At 37.5% G+C, this 19,602-nt stretch overlaps 5 protein-coding genes and 1 non-coding gene across 20 annotated transcripts in view; 2 read left to right on the plus strand and 4 right to left on the minus strand.

The window, feature by feature from the left end:
• The window catches only part of LOC124182507 (ketimine reductase mu-crystallin), a 28,738-nt gene extending 22,734 nt beyond the window's left edge, over positions 1-6,004 (minus strand). Inside the window, exon 1 of one of the 4 annotated variants that reach the window (XM_046569894.1) lies at positions 5,873-6,004. In XM_046569894.1, coding sequence (XP_046425850.1) covers positions 5,873-6,004 — 132 coding nt within the window. Of the gene's footprint in view, positions 1-655; positions 793-868; positions 1,004-5,872 lie in introns of those variants that run through there. The other 3 variants (XM_046569893.1, XM_046569891.1, XM_046569892.1) reach the window with 3 other exon arrangements.
• LOC124182505 lies at positions 241-5,153 on the plus strand. 4 transcript variants are annotated; one of them, XM_046569883.1, is made up of 4 exons: positions 241-334; positions 1,476-1,699; positions 1,931-2,026; positions 2,309-5,153. In XM_046569883.1, exons 1-4 carry the CDS (start codon positions 274-276, stop codon positions 3,110-3,112), a joined length of 1,185 nt encoding a protein of 394 aa, XP_046425839.1. In that variant the 5' UTR covers positions 241-273; the 3' UTR covers positions 3,113-5,153. The 4 variants fall into 4 exon arrangements, with proteins under 4 accessions (XP_046425839.1, XP_046425838.1, XP_046425841.1 ...); XM_046569882.1 differs by lacking the exon at positions 241-334 and adding an exon at positions 452-611; XM_046569885.1 differs by lacking the exon at positions 241-334 and adding an exon at positions 1,001-1,133.
• A 58-nt stretch (positions 6,005-6,062) lies between the features above and the next one.
• LOC124182504 (solute carrier family 23 member 2) lies at positions 6,063-11,317 on the plus strand. Of its 4 annotated transcripts, none has more exons than XM_046569877.1 (13): positions 6,069-6,194; positions 6,763-6,888; positions 7,403-7,560; positions 7,637-7,842; positions 8,580-8,706; positions 8,819-8,939; positions 9,023-9,278; positions 9,623-9,751; positions 9,859-10,017; positions 10,161-10,240; positions 10,333-10,474; positions 10,666-10,807; positions 10,930-11,317. In XM_046569877.1, the coding sequence occupies exons 1-13, from the start codon at positions 6,165-6,167 to the stop codon at positions 11,006-11,008; spliced, it is 1,755 nt and encodes a 584-aa protein (XP_046425833.1). In that variant the 5' UTR covers positions 6,069-6,164; the 3' UTR covers positions 11,009-11,317. The 4 variants fall into 4 exon arrangements, with proteins under 4 accessions (XP_046425836.1, XP_046425833.1, XP_046425834.1 ...); XM_046569878.1 differs by having other exon boundaries at positions 10,666-10,756; XM_046569880.1 differs by lacking the exon at positions 7,403-7,560 and having other exon boundaries at positions 6,063-6,194.
• Positions 7,225-7,298, minus strand: Trnan-guu. Its single transcript has one exon. It is a non-coding gene; the product is annotated as a tRNA-Asn (tRNA).
• LOC124182506 (40-kDa huntingtin-associated protein-like) lies at positions 7,896-13,409 on the minus strand. Of its 6 annotated transcripts, none has more exons than XR_006870782.1 (12): positions 13,275-13,409; positions 13,139-13,200; positions 12,894-13,055; positions 12,788-12,834; positions 12,380-12,582; positions 12,053-12,254; positions 11,872-11,980; positions 11,418-11,536; positions 11,129-11,307; positions 9,475-9,772; positions 9,012-9,294; positions 7,896-7,993 (listed from the first exon to the last, which is right to left on the minus strand). XR_006870782.1 is itself a non-coding variant. In XM_046569886.1 (10 exons), the coding sequence occupies exons 1-9, from the start codon at positions 13,338-13,340 to the stop codon at positions 11,138-11,140; spliced, it is 1,140 nt and encodes a 379-aa protein (XP_046425842.1). In that variant the 5' UTR covers positions 13,341-13,409; the 3' UTR covers positions 9,397-9,772; positions 11,129-11,137. The 6 variants fall into 6 exon arrangements, 1 of the variants encoding a protein (XP_046425842.1); XR_006870781.1 differs by having other exon boundaries at positions 8,578-9,294; XR_006870784.1 differs by having other exon boundaries at positions 7,896-9,294; positions 9,608-9,772.
• Positions 13,410-19,261, minus strand: LOC124183179 (ribokinase-like). Its single transcript, XM_046571333.1, has 14 exons — positions 19,215-19,261; positions 18,282-19,040; positions 17,833-17,965; positions 17,602-17,728; positions 17,318-17,479; positions 17,151-17,242; positions 16,862-17,050; positions 16,572-16,747; positions 14,973-15,105; positions 14,731-14,857; positions 14,478-14,642; positions 14,299-14,390; positions 14,025-14,213; positions 13,410-13,945 (listed from the first exon to the last, which is right to left on the minus strand). Exons 2-14 carry the CDS (start codon positions 18,326-18,328, stop codon positions 13,766-13,768), a joined length of 1,812 nt encoding a protein of 603 aa, XP_046427289.1. The 5' UTR covers positions 18,329-19,040; positions 19,215-19,261; the 3' UTR covers positions 13,410-13,765.
• Between the last annotated feature and the right edge of the window lie 341 nt (positions 19,262-19,602).

Raw genomic sequence — 19,602 nt, forward strand, 5'->3', positions numbered from 1 at the left:
TGTTGGTATGCTTAGTATGACGCGTCGCAAACTTCTTTAGCAACTGAGCAGTCAAACTGGAATTACGTGCGATTTGCAACACTGATCTCTACATTATTATAACCGTAGTAGAGATCAGTGGCTTACCCTCGCGATAATTCTGCAGTACCGATTAGGCAAAGAGCTGAAAAAAATATCTCTAGATTTTTTTCTCCGTCCTCTGTTTTTGTTTTTTCGTTTTTTTTTTTCAATAACCTCGATTGACCAGCTGGCACGAGTTTCAAATTTCCCCGTATGAGTCAAAGCTCGAAGCGTGTGGTGATTGCGAGTGATTCCGATCCGTGGTTAATCATAGGTAGATATTACCACTTTCGGTACTCCAAAGTCAATAAACGATAAAAAGGGAAAAAAAGGATGTTTAGTTCTCGATTGAGAGCGCTCGTTTCGCGTGCTGAGCGATATCACCACGCGTTTGTAACTTGTTGATATGATTTTCTATCTTTGCTTTGTTGTCAAACGCGGGTTACCATATGTATGCACCGTATGTACTAATTATCAGTCTTTGGTTGCTGACGTAAAACACACACCTCCTGACATTTGGGGATCCGAGCAAGAAACCCTCGTTCCGAACGGTTGTTAATTAAAATATAATACACACGTATCTGAATAATCTTACGAAATTTTAAACGCTGCTGCATGTTGCTACCCGTTCTCGATTGGACGCAGCCGGCTTTTCACACTCATTCAAAGCAGAGTTTGACGTGACAGATAACGAGCATGCTGAGTTTCAGACCGATAAGCCTTGAATTCTTGTTACGATGTTTAAAAATTTCAGGAGCAAAGAGCACTGTAAAATCTTGCGAATGATTTAATTAAACGTTGAACTCACTGAGCGTCGCTTTTACTGCGTCGTTGCGATTAGAACAGTGTATAACCTCAATGTTGAAGCAAATACAAGATTCCGTTGATTCCGTTGATCACCGACGCGTTACTACGGTCACAAAGCCCTAGATTAAGTGTTTGTCCGTACTCGTACACAAGGCAGGCCGATGGGTTTCGGAAACAGATCGAGAACAGTGCAAAAAAAACGACAAAACTCTGACAGCCACGACCTTGAAAAGACTAATGTAGATGTTGGTCTCGTTTGTGAGATGGTAACTGTACATTTTCTGTCAGATTGATGTTTGTAACGTTATTTTAAGGATGTATCTTTGGAAAAACTCGTTATTTTGCAACTTGGGAGGATTACCTGAAATGTAAAAAAAACCGTTAACAGAGCAAGAACAAACTCAGATTTTGTAAATTCAATTTCTTGCGTTATTCTAAAGGTGCAAGATAGTAATTTTTTTTATCACCGTCACTAAGTTCAACCTTGTTATTTTCTTGATCTGTTTTGGAGCCAGATTATCAAATGCATGACAACCGATTACAGAGACATTAGTTTTACGCAAGGTGAGTTATCCCTATAAATTTAATTTAATTTCGCTTTATTTCAGGTGATTATTTTTATTTCTTTTATTCATCATATCTTCCCATTGCCATCATGGCTGCAGCAGCGCGATATACCTCGGAAATGTACAACGATATACAGAAGCTGACCGACGTGAAGAGTGGAGTGAAGAACGAGTCACCTGTATTTTATGCCCTCGACGGCTTGAGCCAAAGCGAAAGAGACCGATTTATGAACTATCGAACTGTCAGACCACCGAAAAATATCGATGTAAGTATGCAACTTACTTCCCTATGGATTATTGTTTGAAACCGGGACACGACGATTACACGAGTAAAACTTTCACTTGTCATTTGAAGCTGTAAAATTTATGAACTTTTAAAAAACCCTGGTTGCAAAATTGACCAATTCGTCTTCCCAATTTTGAAGAGAATACACATCTGCTACTAGAGAGTGATTAATTTGGTACTTTGTTGATAATAATAATATGTTTCACATCAGCTTCTCGAGGGAGATGACTCTGGTGTTACTAGTCATAACCCAACAGCAATGAATAACTTTCCAAGCGAGCACTCGTTGTCTTCAAAAATTAAAGAGGTAAGTTAAACAGTTCCATTGCTCTATCGATTTTCATCTACAACTATTTACCAGTACTTTCGTAACTCGTGATTTAAAAACTTATCAATCCTGGCAGACTTGGTAATTTTCTAGGATGTAATAATTTTTTTCTAAGTTGTCTAGACGTTTTGAGAAATCTTTCAAAATTGCATTCGACCTTTCACTTTTATGCGACAAGCGCTAGCTGTAAATTTATGCTTGCATTGAATTGAATTTCAACCAAATATTTGGTAAAAAACAATTTTTATAAAATTGCTACAGGCCAATGGAATGGACCATTCAAACTATGCCATTGAGCGGCACTTTCAAAGATCAATATCAGCGTCTCCAGAGGTAAACGAAGAATCTACGTATACGGCGTCAAGTGTAAACGAAAGTAGCTTTTGTACAGAAAATGTTTTACCTGATAACCAGAAGACTAATGATTGTACCAGCACAAAAACAATTGACTTGAAAAAATGTAGATACTCTAAGAATGCGGCTATAATGGGTCTGCTCCGTAACAATATAATACCCATCGAAGCTTTGATTTCGGACAAGGAAAGTGATGACCATTTCTACCCTGAGACAATTAGTCCAAAAATAGAGCCCTCGACTAGTAGCAGTAATAAGGAGGAAGCAATTGGAGGTGAAACTGGTAAAAGTGACTCCAAAGACTTGAATGAGGAGACAAAAAAGAATCCAAATTACCCACAACTTGTGCCACACCCTGAAGATCCAGACATTTACGCCCATCCTGTCCAAGCGTACGGTATACTTGAGGATTCTGAAATTGATTATAAGCTACCACGCAAGGGTACAAAAAATACCACGACTCCGAGGCAACAGTTGATAAGAGATACTCTGGACGATTCAAATTTTGAATTCAAGTCAAAGAATCGAGCAGCAGCACCGAAAGCAACGTCTAACTTTAGTTTTCCATCTATGCTTGGCCGCATCACTGACTCTTCGCTCGATAACAGTCGAGTTAGTTCAGCTCAAGGCGATACTTTTAATCCGTTTGTCATCGACAATAGCAGTACGTTTTCAATGAACGATAACGAATTTCCTAGTCTAGGAAAATAAAACTATTCTGGCCACCCCCCATTCGTAACTCTACAAATTAGGGAAGTATAACGTGGTTACTTGTTTCTGGACAAGTTTTTCCATTTTTGTTAAGCCAGTGTTCAAGTATTTCGTGCCATAAAACATTCAGACGTGTTGTGAAAAACTAATCAACACGTGGTGTTGAATACACTGTTATATAGAGTTTGAAATTTGCTACTTAAGATTGATAATGTTACTATCATTATTATTGTTATCACCATCGTCATCATCGTCGTCATCGTCATCGTCATCGTCATCGTCATCGTCATTAAATACCACATACCCGATAGCGTAAGTTGAGTGTAAGTGGGGTTCTCCTACTTTGTCACAACTACATCTCCGTTCTAGTTTGAATGAGGAAATGAATTGTTTTAAAAAACTAAGCTTAATTGATTTCAACCTAATTTATACTATAACAAAAATTTATCTTTGTACTTATGAAGATCCCTATTACTATTCCAATGACAATAACGAAACTACGTGTTAAAGCTTCAATGATGTAAGGTTTTATAAATTTATTATCCATTAACTGTGATAATTGTTATCTAGTTTTACGCTTCCATGTGAACAAAACACCGCAAGTAATAATTTAGAGTTTACGGTGCAATAATGATCACGTAACATTGAAGCTCTATGAATTGTATTTCCAACATACAAGACAACAAGGCGTCACAGTGATCTAAGTAATTAGAGATATATTTCTTCGCAGAAGCTAACCGTTTGTTATTTCCCGTCCACAAGTTTGTCTTTTTTCACTTGTCATTTTGGAGAGCTATTTTCCACCATTCAAAGTTATTTCTGAGGCATTTGATTGATATTGCTTAGTCACAGGTGGTAAAATTTTCTATGAGATACGATTCAACCATTCGATTTTTTGCAATAAAAATTTATGTAATTTGTCATTGAAATTAACAGATAACATGTGACTTTTGTTGTAACTTTTTGTATCTCTGGTAGTTGTCAGAAAATAGATAATTTATAGAATTTGGTATTCGATATACTACTTTCATTGTGTATTTGATAGGCATATCGACTACGATTTTTGGAATTTAGAGAGTTTGAAAACAATCGTTGTAAATGATTTTTGATGCAAACTTGCGAAATATAAGTTCTAAATCAATAAAAGAATAAAATGCGGAAAAAGATATTATATATAATCTATGAAGAGTATCATGTTTAGTAAGCGGACGCTATTAAATTTTCAAAAATGAATAAACATCTGTTTGTTACTTTGTTAAGATTGTTTGAGAATTGTAGTTTCGAAAATTTAATTTCAAGGTCTAAAAACGCTTGAGTAATATTACAAGTAAACGATTATCTAATAACGTGATAATGAGTTTTCCCAAGCAATCAAGAATTTATTCATACTTTATGTGTTTTACACTTATCCTCGGGTCTTTTTTAATAATCGAGATTCTACTGTATTTCGAAATCATTCGAACGAGTATTCCATAGTATAAAATATAATGCGATTTCAGTTTTACGTAATTCTTCGTGTCTACTGGATATATTTCGATCAAGAAATAAGCGTACAGTAGTACGAGTTACTGTTTTACCGTTCTAGTGTTTCGTTATCAACAAATGATTGTACTATTGATATATTTTTTCAAGTTCACGAGCTACCGCATAATTGTCGCAATTCCGTCTACATGTATTGTATTTCTATCAATTTCTCACAGTAGTCCTGTCACCAGTATATTATAATTAAAATTTCATGAACTACATTGTTTTAACGCATATCTTTTTCGGACAATGTTGTAAAATAAGTGTTCAGGGTGAATGTAAAGGAGATACCTCCAAGTAGGAATGTTGAATCATACGTAGTATAGACGAAAGAGTAACTATAGATACATATAATATATTTATATTACATATTTTATATTCGCGATGTAAGAAGTAATAGACTGTAAGTGAAAATGGGTAAACTCGTCAGTGCCTGGCCTCCATATATTCTCTGCGTTACGTCTACACGAGACTTATCTACTTATGTATCATAAATATTATAATATCCTAACGGAAATCCGCTCTGTTTCTATTTTCAAATTTCTCAACATTACAAAGCCTATTTTTAATATCTCAAACATTGAGAACGTTTATAACTTTAAACTTCGAATGGTGCGTACAAATAAAATTGAATATTCGTTTCAAATAATCACCCACGTCTCTTTCCCTAATTAATCCGTGACATTGCACAAAAAGCGACAGAGTAATTTCACGACAAAATTTTTTAGGATGTACTTTCGTCCCGTTCAGAAAACTCGTCTTCCTAATTTGTACCTAATTTACAAGCCCATCGTCAGACGCGTGCAGAAGATTCATTTAACTGAGTGACTCAACGGAGTCAACGATTAATGGAGCTGCAACGTTTGATTCCAGTGTTTTATACTACACTGTAATTACCGCGTTTCAAATTGACGAGAAAATTTTTCCACTGCCAGCAGATAAACGTACGTTTCCTTTCATTTGGCTAAACGATAATCGCGCAATGCCAGACGAGTACTGATCGAAAATATTGCTGCAGCTAGAATGTGCAAATTGGTACATCATTGATACTAATCAATGAGATCTCGAGTTCAAGTCACGAACAAGTAAATAATTATATATGTATACAAGTTCATCCCAGCCGACACAAGCAGGCGATATTTTTCGAACGTCTTTTCACGTTACTCGTTTCTCTGTCCAACACAGTGCGGTTTACTTATAATACACTCCTCTACGATCGTATGTATAATCACTTGCCCAATAAGCCTTCAAATTCCAACTCTGGCTGGTCGCGTCTCTTCCTTTGGTATATTTTTCCGTTCGAAGTGCACAAGCGGTATTCGTAAAAAGCTGATCCGTTGCTCCGAACCCGATAATTTCATGGTACATAGATGTCCCAGACACCGTTTGTGCAAACGAAAAACCAGCACAAGATTCTAGATTATTACCAAGCTTGGGAATACTCGGACTTCACTGTCGTAGCCAGTACGAATATTTTATAAAAATATTATTGTTGGATAAAGTGCTGGGGAACTTTTCACCGAACACGATGGAGGATGTTACGGAAATGTCTGAGACGGTGAGTCGACTTTCAAAACTATTATACGATTTTCCTACAGCGTATCAAACTGCTCGGATTCGATCGCATTGATTGGGCTTCGAAAATACATGCGTCTGTCATAGAATTCATTTAACCAATAAATTTGTGGTAAAAAAATTTTTAAAAATATATTATCACAAACAGTTCTGATTTGGGAACGATCTTTTTCTTGCATCAATTTTCCAACAATCCATTAAATCTGTTTACAATACTTCTGTATTATAATTGTGTGTGATGCAAGCCAAACGAATGAAAATTAATGGTTTTAGAATATCGATATTTTATTTCATCAAATGAAAACGGTTTCGCGAATATTTCTTATAAGAAAATACTTTGGTTTGTGATTAGAAACTTTATACTTTTCTGAATTAACTACGAGCAGCGCGCAAAGTTATAACAAAATTACATTCCGGATTCTCGAATCCTGAACAGAAACGAACTTTTTGTTACGAATAATGATATTATGTAAATGATGACCGTACACCTTATTACACGTTTAAAATACATGTACACACGACGAAGTGACAACAAATTCTCCATCTTTCAGCGTGCATCGCCAAATCAGCCGTTTGAAAATTGCACCGACGTAAAGTCCGGCAATAAAAAAACTGACATAAATTATGGGATCGACGACGTACCCCCGTGGTATCTCTGCATTTTCATGGCTCTACAGGTGTGTGGTATGACAATTAGGAAAACTAGTCGACTGCCAAATAGTCGTTCTGACAGAAAAATCAAAAATGAACAAAAAAAAAAAGGAAAAAATATTCATGCCGTATTATGTAATATAATCCAGAACATCGAACATTAAACAACAAAGAGTAATTGAAAAGTAGACAAGTTTGCTTAATTTTTCAATGATTTCGATGTGAAATGAGGCACACGACGAAAAAAAAATCACCACGTTTATTACTTGCGCTAATTTTCGATGGTCAAAAATTAAATACTATTGGTAAAAAAACAAAATAAATAAAAATACGACTTCTAAGGTGAGTTTAGTAAAAATTAACGCCCCCGGGTGGGCTCGAACCACCAACCTTTCGGTTAACAGCCGAACGCGCTAGCCAATTGCGCCACGGAGGCCGTTGGAAATTATAGCGATAAATGCATATAACAGTTAATGAATACTTGTAAAATGTGCAGAGCGAACAAGTTTGTGAAAATACTTTATGCACCTCTTATCGCAGCACTACTTGACGATGATAGGAGCGATAGTATCGATACCGTTTATTCTGACTCCGGCGCTTTGCATGGCCGAAGATGATCCGGCGAGAGGGTCGATCATTTCAACCATGATATTCGTTACCGGAATCGTAACGCTGTTGCAAACGAGTTTCGGATGCAGGTCCGGGACGATTGATCAAATAATGCACAATATTCGGTACACGCAAATATATTTATTTTCAAATACTTAATCGCAGATTACCGATCGTACAAGGGGGAACGATATCATTCCTGGTTCCCACTCTGGCAATATTAAGTTTGCCCGAATGGAAATGCCCGGCACAAAACGTGCTCGACGGCATGTCTAAACCGGAGAGAACGGAACTATGGCAAGTCAGGATGAGGGAATTGTCTGGAGCTATTGCCGTGTCCGCATTGTTCCAAGTTGTGGTCGGTTATGGAGGTATATGTAAACAGGAATTACTCGTAACGACGAGAAAAAGTCACCTCCGTGCGTTCTTGCAAAGGCGCAAATTTTTTCAGCATACACGCTTATCGCTCGTTACGTGCTACAAATGATCCATGTGTAGAGGAGAGATCGTGTGAAAAACTCACTGGAAATAATTTGTTCAAGGTTGTTATTGAATATTGAAGTCATTCTTCGGACTTTGTGGATCACAAATCGATGTTTTGCTCTACCTCGTGTTTCTGATCAGCTATCGTGTCACGTACTTATTCGCGGAGATTTACTGTACCGTGAATACTAGGGTGTGCTAAAAACAAATGTTTTTTTTTTTTCGAACCCGCAACAAAAATAAAAGAAATACCGAGATAGAATTTTCCTAACTCTAACCGATTAAGAGATACTCGAGATGATTTAATGTTTGTAAGCAAATATCTCTGTATCGTTTAGAGTTGGGAAGATTCTATCTTCGTACTTTTTTATAGAGCGCGAAATTTCGTATAAGAAACCGTATTTAGATAGTTTATTACTCAAACCGTTTACGAGAGAAAAAAAAAGTAAAAAAAAATATTCCAATTTTTTGTACGTGTTATTTGAATGGAAAATGGAAGAAATAAATTAGACACCTCTAGATATTCTATTTCAGATCCTCTAACGAAATTTTGATACGCGTTTGAACGAATACCCTTTTCGCCGGAAATGGATGAGAGATGGGAATAGACTTTTTGTAATTACAGGAATCATCGGATCGATGCTCAAGTATGTTACTCCTTTAACAATCGTCCCTACGGTATCTCTGGTCGGATTGTCGTTATTTGAAAACGCTGCAACGGCAGCATCTCAGCACTGGGGCATCGCCACCGGGTAATATAAACTTAATTGTCATACCGCCGTATCGGCGACTTGTCCTGAACGAGAACTCACCATCGTTTAACAATGATCAGAGCGTGAATAAATTTCATCATTTCTTTTCCAGAACAATCTTAATGATGACCGTATATTCCCAACTCCTAGGGAATTTACAAGTGCCTATGATAGTTTGGCGGAAAACTGGTGGTTTCCAAATCGTTTGGTGCTACTTGTTCAAACTTTTTCCGGTGAGAAGGATTTGAGCTAAAAGAACCTTCGCCATTTTTACCGTAGTCGATTTTTTCGTGAGCCAGACTTACGTCGCTTTCAGGTTCTATTGACCATATCCATAATGTGGGCTGTATGTGGAATTCTAACAGCCACCGACACATTTCCGCCCGGGCATCCGGCGCGCACAGATGTGAAAATAAAAATTCTCCAAGATTCGTCCTGGTTTAGGATTCCTTATCCCGGACAATGGGGTCTACCCACAGTGAGTCTGGCGGGGGTCCTAGGAATGTTGGCGGGTGTATTGGCCTGTACAGTTGAGTCGATCAGTTACTATCCAACGACTTCTAGAATGTGTGGTGAGCAGATTGACAGCTACAATAAAAAGACCAAGGGTTAAATACGTGCCCCACTTTTTATTCTAGCATTGCATTCGTACTTTGCTTGAATGAGATTGTTTTCTTTTTTGTCATGGAAATTTCGGTTTGGATGATAAACGGAACGTTATCGACAAGAGTATCATTTATTCGTAAAATTATTAACAATATGCACAACCTTGTCCGTCTTCCACTTATTGGAAAGGTGCGAAACGCGTAGCATTGCGAACAAAATAAATCTTGACCAATCAATTACGCAGTTAGGAACTCTCCACGTTGCTCGTAATCGTTCAATAATGCTTTTGATTTACTTCGTTTTGTTTCAGGAGCACCACCGCCTCCGCTCCACGCGATAAATCGAGGTATCGGTACCGAGGGTCTTGGTACCGTATTAGCCGGGCTCTGGGGCAGTGGGAACGGCACAAATACATTTGGTGAAAACGTTGGCGCCATAGGTAGGAGATCGAGCGATGTTTCTACAATCAAAAGTGGATCAGAAGTAATTTAAAACGTTATTGTACTTTGGAAGTATATTTGCTTTTTACCTCTTATCAAATTCTAGGTGTAACTAAGGTGGGTAGTCGAAGAGTGATTCAGTGGGCGGCTGTGATCATGATTATACAGGGTGTTGTGGGTAAATTTGGAGCCGTATTTGTAATCATACCTGAACCAGTAGTCGGTGGAATTTTCTGTATAATGTTCGGTATGATAGCTGCGTTTGGTAAGTGATTGTTTAACGAGTAAAAGACGAAGCAAGTCATATTCCAATATCAGAAACAAATAGTCTTATCTGAAAGTTATTACGTCACTCATGGGCCTGAGATTCCTCGGTAATATATTTTTTTAAATATCATTTATGTACAGGACTGTCGGCTCTGCAGTATATTAATCTTAATTCGGCAAGAAATTTATACATACTTGGGTTTTCAATGTTCTTTCCATTGGTAAGTGCTTATGAACTTTGTACGCAAAGCCGACAAAAAACAATACAATCGACTTCGAGGTAATTACTCGATGATTGCTAAATAATCGACAGGTTCTCTCGCGATGGATGTCGCATCATTCCGATGCAATAAAAACTGGCAGTGACATTTTTGACAGTGTCATTACCGTTTTACTAAGCACGACAATTTTAGTCGGTGGTGGGTTAGGCTGTCTCTTGGACAATATTATACCAGGTGGGTAATAATTTTAAGACACATTACCCTTGAATTTGTAAATAATCTGAATATTACTGAACGCTACATGCAATCCATTCATTTTCACATATTGCTCGGACAGGATATGTTTGAGATACAAAATTGTACCTCTATAGTTGTAATAATGCTTTGTTGACTCTTTATTTAATGTCAACTTCTCTCTTCTAAAGGTACATCGGAAGAAAGAGGATTAGAAGCGTGGGCAAAAGAAATGGCATTGACCGATGAAACCCCAGAAGATGATGAGACCGGGCGTACTACGTACGTACCAAATACTTTTGACTTCCCAATTGGTATGGACACTTTGCGAAGGTAACGTTTTCAATGAATTTTACGCAAAATTTCATACCGCTTCAAAATAATAATATATGAAATCAAAGTTGACCAGAACAATTTTTTTGCTTACGATTTGTGATTTCAATCACTGTTTTTAGGTGGAAATGGACATCTTACTTACCTTTCTCCCCAACTTACAAGCCAAATCAACGTTGGTGGTATTGTAAAAAAGAATGATAGTACAAAATTTGAGTGATAAGGAGTAGCCTGTTATTAGTCCACGTGGTGAAATGACGATGGTGATTTTCTCTGTAGTTTTTTTTTTACTTAACCGGATGTACGATATTAGAAACTTACATGCAAGATTTAACGGGCTGTCAAAGTTTGCACAAGCTTACGCAGCAGTTCTTTTTGCTCGGTATCTAAATACGGCCATAACTCGCCTTCCAGTTCCAACAATGCTTGATAATCCTGAGACTGGCAGGCCAGTACTAAAGACTGTAACAACAGCATTTCATCTTCACTCATCCCGGGACCTTTAATAAATGGACGAAAAAAAAAAGCAGTACTTCATCAGTATCGATGCTATACAGCATTTTCTAAGTGTATAAAATATAAAATCGTACTTAATAATAAAAGGTGATACCTGCATTGCTGCTCTCTTCGACCCAGGCATATTTTTCCAACAATTGAGCCAATGACGGAGCTAGTCTTTGCGGTGTCGGTTGTAATATGAGGAGCAGCAGGACTCTGCTCACTTCGCATCTATATTTTAATCAAGAAATATGAGCGTTAGAAGGAAGTTTCTTCCTCTTCTCTACAATTACTTCATTCCAAAGTATACTTCAAGATTCTAATAAATGTCACAAGCAACCGTTTAACAACAGTTTTATAACAAGGTTAAAGTTGGTAACTTTATTGTGACGGGTAAAACTTCACCATTTCACTATTTCAAGATTTCAAAACATGAGTATATCTTGTTTTGTTACGGTCTACTGATTTTAAACTATTCCATGTTCACAAAATAACAATTTTTTCGTAACACGAATCGTTACGATAATGTTATTAACTTCAACATGATGTTTTATAAGAATACAGACCTGTGTAATATGTCACAGTTATTTCCAGTGGCTGTATTTCCTCCTCCGACATTAGCTTCCACTAATTCTGCCAATTCGCTAAGCACGCTTAAAGCTGTTACGTAATCACCTGAAATGTTAAAAATTAGAATTTCATTATAATAATTATTAATAATTTATAGTGCACAAGTTTGAAGTATACCCTGCTTAATATGAGTTGACGCAAGCATTCCAAGAGACTGCGGTGTCGCATGTATGCTTATCGCTCTACGAAGTTGCTGAGAACCAGCAGGACTTGAACCCAAAGCAGTAGCCAATTCCAGTGCCAAGCCAGCCGCCGCCATACTAGATCCTGGCTGATTTTGAGTGCGAGCCAAAGAATGGCCGAAACAACTCACAGCTGCCTAAAATATTTATCAATGGTGAATGTAAAATAAAATAATACTTGGAAAACTTGTTTGACAAAAAATCAAATTCCTGTCTTACGTAAGCTGAATTGGTTTTACTTCATGCGCCATCTTATTGTTACCTGCACATTCTCTTGACCCGGAGCAGGGCATCCGATCATTACGTTCTTTTTCTCCGCTGTTAGAAACTGTCTGCCAGCTCTAGCCAGCAAACTGGCCTCTGTGCTAGCATTGCCCAATGTTCCTTGACATCGAGCTGCCGCGAGCCAGCAAAGACCGGCATACTGCCAGAGTTCCTTCTGTTCGCACTGCGTCGCTAACGCACCTGGTATAAGAAAAATTGATTAATTCTTTTGTTGTTTCTGTCTTCGTTATTTGAGGCGGAAAATAAAATTGAATGACTTTCTAGCTGCCATCTCACGAGAAAGGAAATAATCAAAATAACGTTATATCTTTAAGAAAAGATTATTCTTCGCAGTTAAACGCTTTAAATGTTGACGAGGTATGTCGAAAAATCATTGGATACTTACTAAACTGATCGCAGGCTTCGGAGACATTTGGTTTTCTCAAAAATCGTCTGAAACACAAATATTCAGATGAAAACATGTTACACTAACCAAATACGATAACTCTTACTTTTTCAATTTATTTGAAATCGCGTGATACTGGACCAAGAATTCGTCGCATCCGGTGGATCTGTTGAAATCGTAATTATCACCCTCGGACATCGCGATTATTTTACCAATGTTAAATTCTATGCCTTTATCGTTGAGCCAACTTCTAACGCGATCGGTGGACCTGTCAGAAAATATCTTAACCTCAAAATTTGACAACTAAGTCGTGTCACCAATAAGGATTGAACATGATTCTACCCGACGTACTCTGTAAACTGGGACAAAAATGGCGGATGTTTTTGAAACTGCGCATCTGCTTCTTGATATCTCTGGAATAGATAAGAGAGATGAAGTAAACTGATATGCACCGCTTTGCTTTCATGTCTCGCTGTCGTTATCTTACTCTAATGATTTCGTAATCTTCATCGGAGACGTCGTCAATTTCTTCAGAGTACTCGATCTCCGCCATCGTCTTGATAATACTGAATTCACTTATAGTGCAGTCGGTAGGAAACTGATAACGAAACAAACTGGCCAATGTGGCATGTTCTTACGTTTTATTATCCTTTAACTTTTTACGGTCCGTTAAATTTGTTCTTTATCAACTGCAATGAAACGGAAGTAGTAAACTATGATTGCGGCTAAGGTCTGAATATGGTTCAGTTAATTATTTTAAATTATGTCACCTTTTGCTTCCTCGTTTTTAACAGAATCCACATAAATGTATTCGATTTTGATAAAGACGTATCGCTTTATCGCTAATGTCATTAAAAACAATTTATCATTAGTCACGTTATTTTGCATAAAGTATACATTATTCATTCAAGTATGTCATTATCATATTTCTTTAGCATTTCACATGTTTCAAAGACAGCTGTTTATGTAATGGCTGGTTTAACGAGCAAACAGCTTAGCTGGAAGATCCGTCTTGTAGGGGAAATTTTCCTGGGTTCCAACCCTTTGAACACTTTGCGACGCGACGTAACACGCTCTCTTCACTTTCTCTGCCAGCGACAAATTGTCATGGTACGCAGCAAAATAGGCAAAAGATCCTAAGAAAGCATCACCGGCACCCTGCGACCAAATATGTGTAATTATTACTGCTCGAATGTTTTTTTTTTCATTGCCCCGATCTCTCTGTTTACAAACTTACAGTTGTATCAACAGCTTTAACTTGTTCAGTTGGAACGTGGACTATATTTCTGTTGCTTTGGCTGGCAAAAACTGCTCCCAACACTCCAAGCGTTAGAATAACTGTATTACATCCTCGAGATAGAAGCTCGTTCACGGCCGTTTGTGCTTCAGGTATTCCAGTAACGGAAATACCTGTCATTATTTCAGCCTGTAATATCATACTTAATTCATTTTCGTCATCAAATGAGATTTCGAAGAGAAAATACTTTTTCAACGCGAAACTATATACCGACCTCCGTCTCATTCACACAAAAAATATCGCACAATTTCAGCAAATCAGGATCAGGATTTTGTATCGCTGGTGCTCCGTTCAAAATCGATAGACCTGGAATGAGAAATCAGTCAGGGATTATCGGGTAATCGCAACATGTAAATATAAAATGCAAGATTTTTTTTTTTAGAGATTACGCACCATGACCCTTGAAGATTTTCAGTGCCTGCAACGTTGGTAATGGTGGCTGTATTTCGAATTGACACAGCAAGACTTTGGCGCTTCTTATCAAATCTGCTGCATCGTTGATATTATCGGGTGTTAAAAGTCTGTTTGCTCCAGGTACGAAAATAATAGTGTTTTCGCCTGATTAAATATTGAAACGGTACAGAAACATTATTTTCATCACGATATGCAGTCAATTACCGTTATCATAAATCAATTGATACCTCACCGCTGTCTGTTACAGTGATTTGAGACGCGTCACTGGATACCCCTTCTTGTATATAAATTTTTGAAACGTCAACATTTTCGTGCTTCAATTGCTCCAAATATTTCTGTCCAAAGCTATCATCACCTAACTGAGATATAAAATAATCACTCAAATATAGTGGTCGGCTGTTTATCGATTCTAGATTAGCAATAAAGATTAAACTTTTATCCGATGAAATGTGATTCAAACTTATTAAGACTCACCGATGCAACAAAGCCAGTCGAAGCACCTAATCTTGCTGCGGAAATACATTGGTTTGCTCCTTTCCCCCCGTGACACGTTAATAATTTTTTACCACATATCGTCTCACCTCCTTTAGGAAATCGCGAAACGTAACTATGAACATACAAGTAGACAAAATTATTCTCAATAGTAAATACTGAAGTGTAAAAATCACATATTAACCTAAATATAACACAAGCGGGCACGGGAAATAAATTGAACTAGTGTTGTGTAAACGTTTTATAAAAAGCCACAGGTGGCAAGTCAATGCTTGAGTAAAATAAGATGAATTTCACAGGTATTGGCAATCCTGTGAAAAGATTCAAAAACTCCTAAATTGCAATGAAAGACCTCCTTCTGTATCTTACTGAAGATAGTAAAATTACAGACTGTGCGATTTGTTGATCGAGTATACAAGATGAGCAAAATTCTCTAATCCTCACCACATAAAATCAATCACGTATCCACCAACGACGACAATGTCCGGCATGTTGACGGAGCTTTGGAAAGTAAGCTACTGAACTTGAGATTCCGAATGAGAAGTAATTGTAATTTCGTTCTTGCAGGTCACTCCATGGTCTGGTGGCTGGTTGGTTTCTAGAGTCAGCCTACATGCACACTTGTGGATGTACCGGAGGGTATTGAGGATGTATGATTGTGAAACTGCTTGATATAATTCTACTATCTTATTTTACTAGCATTTTTATCTAGACAAGCAGTGCCCTCATAGGATTTATTATCTCAATAAAAATTTTAATCATCTAACAAACACTATGTTGACCCACAACAGTAACTAATTATCACAATACGATCAGTCAAGTATGTTATTCATGCTGGTAAAAACAAAAATCAATCAGTTTTCTTGAAATCAGAATGAAGGAGTGTTGCAGGCCGCTCCTTCATTCCTCAATTTGAAACTGCAATCGTGGGACTACGACGCTTCGCTATGTGCTCCGATGACTGAATATCAGAAGTCTCCTAGAAATTTCCAGTACTAGCGCATCGCGTGTACTGAGATTTATTTACTTCTGCAAAGAGTCTTTGAGCTCGTAATATATCACTCAAAAAACAGGTTCTGTTTGCTTAAATCCAAAAGATTAAAGTCTTCGTGGCGTCGGTACTTTACTGTTGCGCGGAGAAATTGATCTTGCTAAAAATGTCAGCGACGAAATTATCTTTAAATGTATATTCGTTATGTGTGTGAGCCTGATATGCTTTTCATATCTCGGTGACAATTAAGGTAAGGTGTGTCAATTCAATGGAATGATGTAGATTATACACGCGTTGTTACCTTAGTTTTTACAGTCGAATAAACATTTACTATCTGTGAATTGCAGTGAAAAAAACTGATAAGAATTTTTTACGATACCTGTTTGTCGACTGAATCCTACAATTTATGCCCTAATGCAATGATGAATTAGTGATTTGCTGGAATTCAAACTTTTAGAATCCATGTACATGGAGAGAGATAATTAAGGATTTATTTGTAATAAGTAGAAAAAGCACGAATTTATAATATTAAAATATGGATTTTACGGATAGTTCCAATGTTTTATACAGTGCAGAGGTCACTAGATTATCGAGAGAATAAATCTGCTGGAAGATCTTGTTTGTATGGAAAACTCGATTGAGTACCAATCCTCAAAACAGATTGAGACGCGACGAAACACGCTCTCTTCGCTATCTGATCTATGGACAAACCAGCATGGTATGCAGCGAAATAAGCGAATGATCCTAGAAAAGCGTCACCAGCTCCCTAAAACCAAAATTATAGTATCATTATTATTAGACAAAATTATATCTCTGCATGAGATTCTGAGACACACAATTTCTCTGAAAATTGTGACCAGATCTTTGGAAACACACTCACAGTAGTGTCGATAGCTGTGACTTTCTCCGTCGGAATGTGGATTACATTTGGATTACTTTGAGAGGCATAAACTGCTCCTAGGGCGCCGAGTGTTAACAGAACCGCGTTACACTCTTTTTGTAAAAGTTTGTTCACAGCAATTTGTGACTCGTATAATCCAGTTACTGGAACACCGGTCATAATCTCAGCCTGTAATTTCACATGCTGCTTATTCCAAGTATGCTGTCGGATATGAAGAGATTTCGGCAGCACGAATTGGTACAACGATATTCAAGATATACCGACATACCTCTGTTTCATTCACACAAAAAATGTCACAGGATTTTAACAACTCTGGATCTGGATTTGGCATAGCTGGAGCACCGTTCAAAATAGATAGACCTGAAAGAGTAAACGTGTATCGAGGTTGTTAAATAAATGAAAGGAAGTGCAAATGACATTTTTTAGACTACGCACCACGGCCTTTGAATAGTTTCAAAGCTTGCAGCGTAGGTGCTGTCGGTACTTCAAATTGGCATAGCAAAACCTTGGCGTTTTTGATCAGTTCCTCGGCATCGTCGACATCTTCAGGACTTAGAAGTGTGTTCGCTCCAGGGACAATGATTATGGTATTGTCGCCTATTTGAATTTTCAAACTTCCTTACTCTTTATGATCTGTATTCTTGACTTTATGTCATCTGAATATTTCTCTTCAAACACTATTCATATCTATGTAATCATCAAGCAATTGCTCCACGTACCGCTATCAGCTACAGTAATTTGCGCAATGCCGCTGTGTATGCCTTCGCGCAGATGCACCTTCGATACATTTACATTCTCTAGCTTTAGTTTCTCAAAGTATTCCTTTCCCAAGCTATCGGCACCTAGCTAAAGCCGTCGCCGCTTTAGTAAGATTCTCGAAAGTTACCAACTAGGCCGTAATAGAGTCAATTTTTATTTTATAACAAACGTATGCAACGATCTTTTCTCACCGATGCGATTAAGGCTGTCGAAGCACCTAGTCTTGCGGCAGCAACGCACTGGTTTGCTCCCTTTCCACCGTTACTAGTGACAAACTTTTCGCCACACATCGTCTCTCCGACTTTTGGAAAGCGTGAGGCATAGCTGTTAAATAATATAATTATAATCGTTTTGAACAATGAATCAGAAGGTAAATAATATATGTGTTAACCTCACTGCGCATTGATCAAATTGTAAAATAATTCTGTTGAATTCAATCAACTTCGAGCCTTGTAAGGAACATCAAAGGCTGCACAAGTAATATTCTGCGACTACATTTATGGTTTCAATTAGCTGATTATACGTGTTTCAAATTGTATTTTTATAATATTTATGGTTATATTGATTTGTGGAAAAATACACAAAGATTCAATAATTGAGTCGTATACATATATATCATTCATAGTGTACCTATACTTACCATGAAAAGTCAACCATACACGAACCGACAACAACAACATCACCCATCTTGCTACAACTAGTCGGCAAATTTGAACAATAGACGTGTACAATAACACACCGGCAAAGAGGTAGATATAGCTTGAATCAAGCCAAGACTGTATGGCCTGGTGCTTATGTAACTTATCGATATGCTATCGCCTTTTTTTATAACACGTATTATCTTATGATTAAAAATATGCGAAAAAACTGGGCAAATTATTCTCAGCGAAACAGATTTATTCCAATAGGACCGATTACCGATCGATTATCATTAATTCTTGATATATACAACACTTCTGATATGATCCTTAAATTCGATAACAACTTATGACTTAATCGAAAAGTTTTAAAAAAAAATTTCGACAGCCAATTTTCATTCGCTGCGTTTAAATGTCTGTTCACCGCTTAATTGAGCGATGTGTTCTCCGCTAATAGGGGATTTCGCACCTGCTTTGACCCCACCATTAATACCTTTTGTATTAATGTTTCCTTCTAGGCCTGCCTTTGCTGCTATGTCAGGAGTTAAAGCAGCACGAGCTGACAACCCTCCACCCAAACCAGCCGGCCCTACGTTTCCTTCAAATCCTGCAGACGCCGTTGAGCCCCACGGGGTCGAAACTTTGGCTTTCAATCCCCCCAGGACAGATTTTGGTTTACTTTCGGCAAGGACATCGATACCAGCCGAGAAACCAAGGAAATTGAAATCTATGCCCTTTTCACTGATATCAATAAATTTTTTCTGTAAACATCACAAAACTATGTGAAAAAAAGAGAATCGCGAACAACGATGAATTGCAATTTTTCGTAGATGCTACAAGATTGTTATACACTATATGTTTGTTTTTTATACACTTGACCCCTGCAAACTCATACTTTTAATGTATGGCAATAAGATTGAATACAAAACACTTACGCCGCCACTTAAAACGTTGATAAGAGTATCCTCCTGATGGCTCTAAAAAAATGAACAAATGTTAATAATTCTACTCAAGTTTACGGCAGGCTATCAATAATCCATTACAAAAGTAAGATGTCATCATCTACTTGCCTTGTTATTACTTGGTTCCATGTTGTATTTGTGACTTGAAATGTCCAGTGGGCTACTACAGCTGACCGACTGAGAATGAATCAACTTGATCCCGGACATACTCATTATACGAAAAGTTGAAAACAACACGTAAAAGTAATTTCCATATCGATCATTACATCACAGATACAACGAACACTGAAATATGCAGATACCTACAAAATCTGACCACAAGGCATTGATGTTCCTTTACATATACATATACCGTACAATC

The sequence above is a fragment of the Neodiprion fabricii genome, chromosome 5 (genome assembly GCF_021155785.1).
Source record: "Neodiprion fabricii isolate iyNeoFabr1 chromosome 5, iyNeoFabr1.1, whole genome shotgun sequence".
NCBI classification, from domain to species: domain Eukaryota; kingdom Metazoa; phylum Arthropoda; class Insecta; order Hymenoptera; family Diprionidae; genus Neodiprion; species Neodiprion fabricii.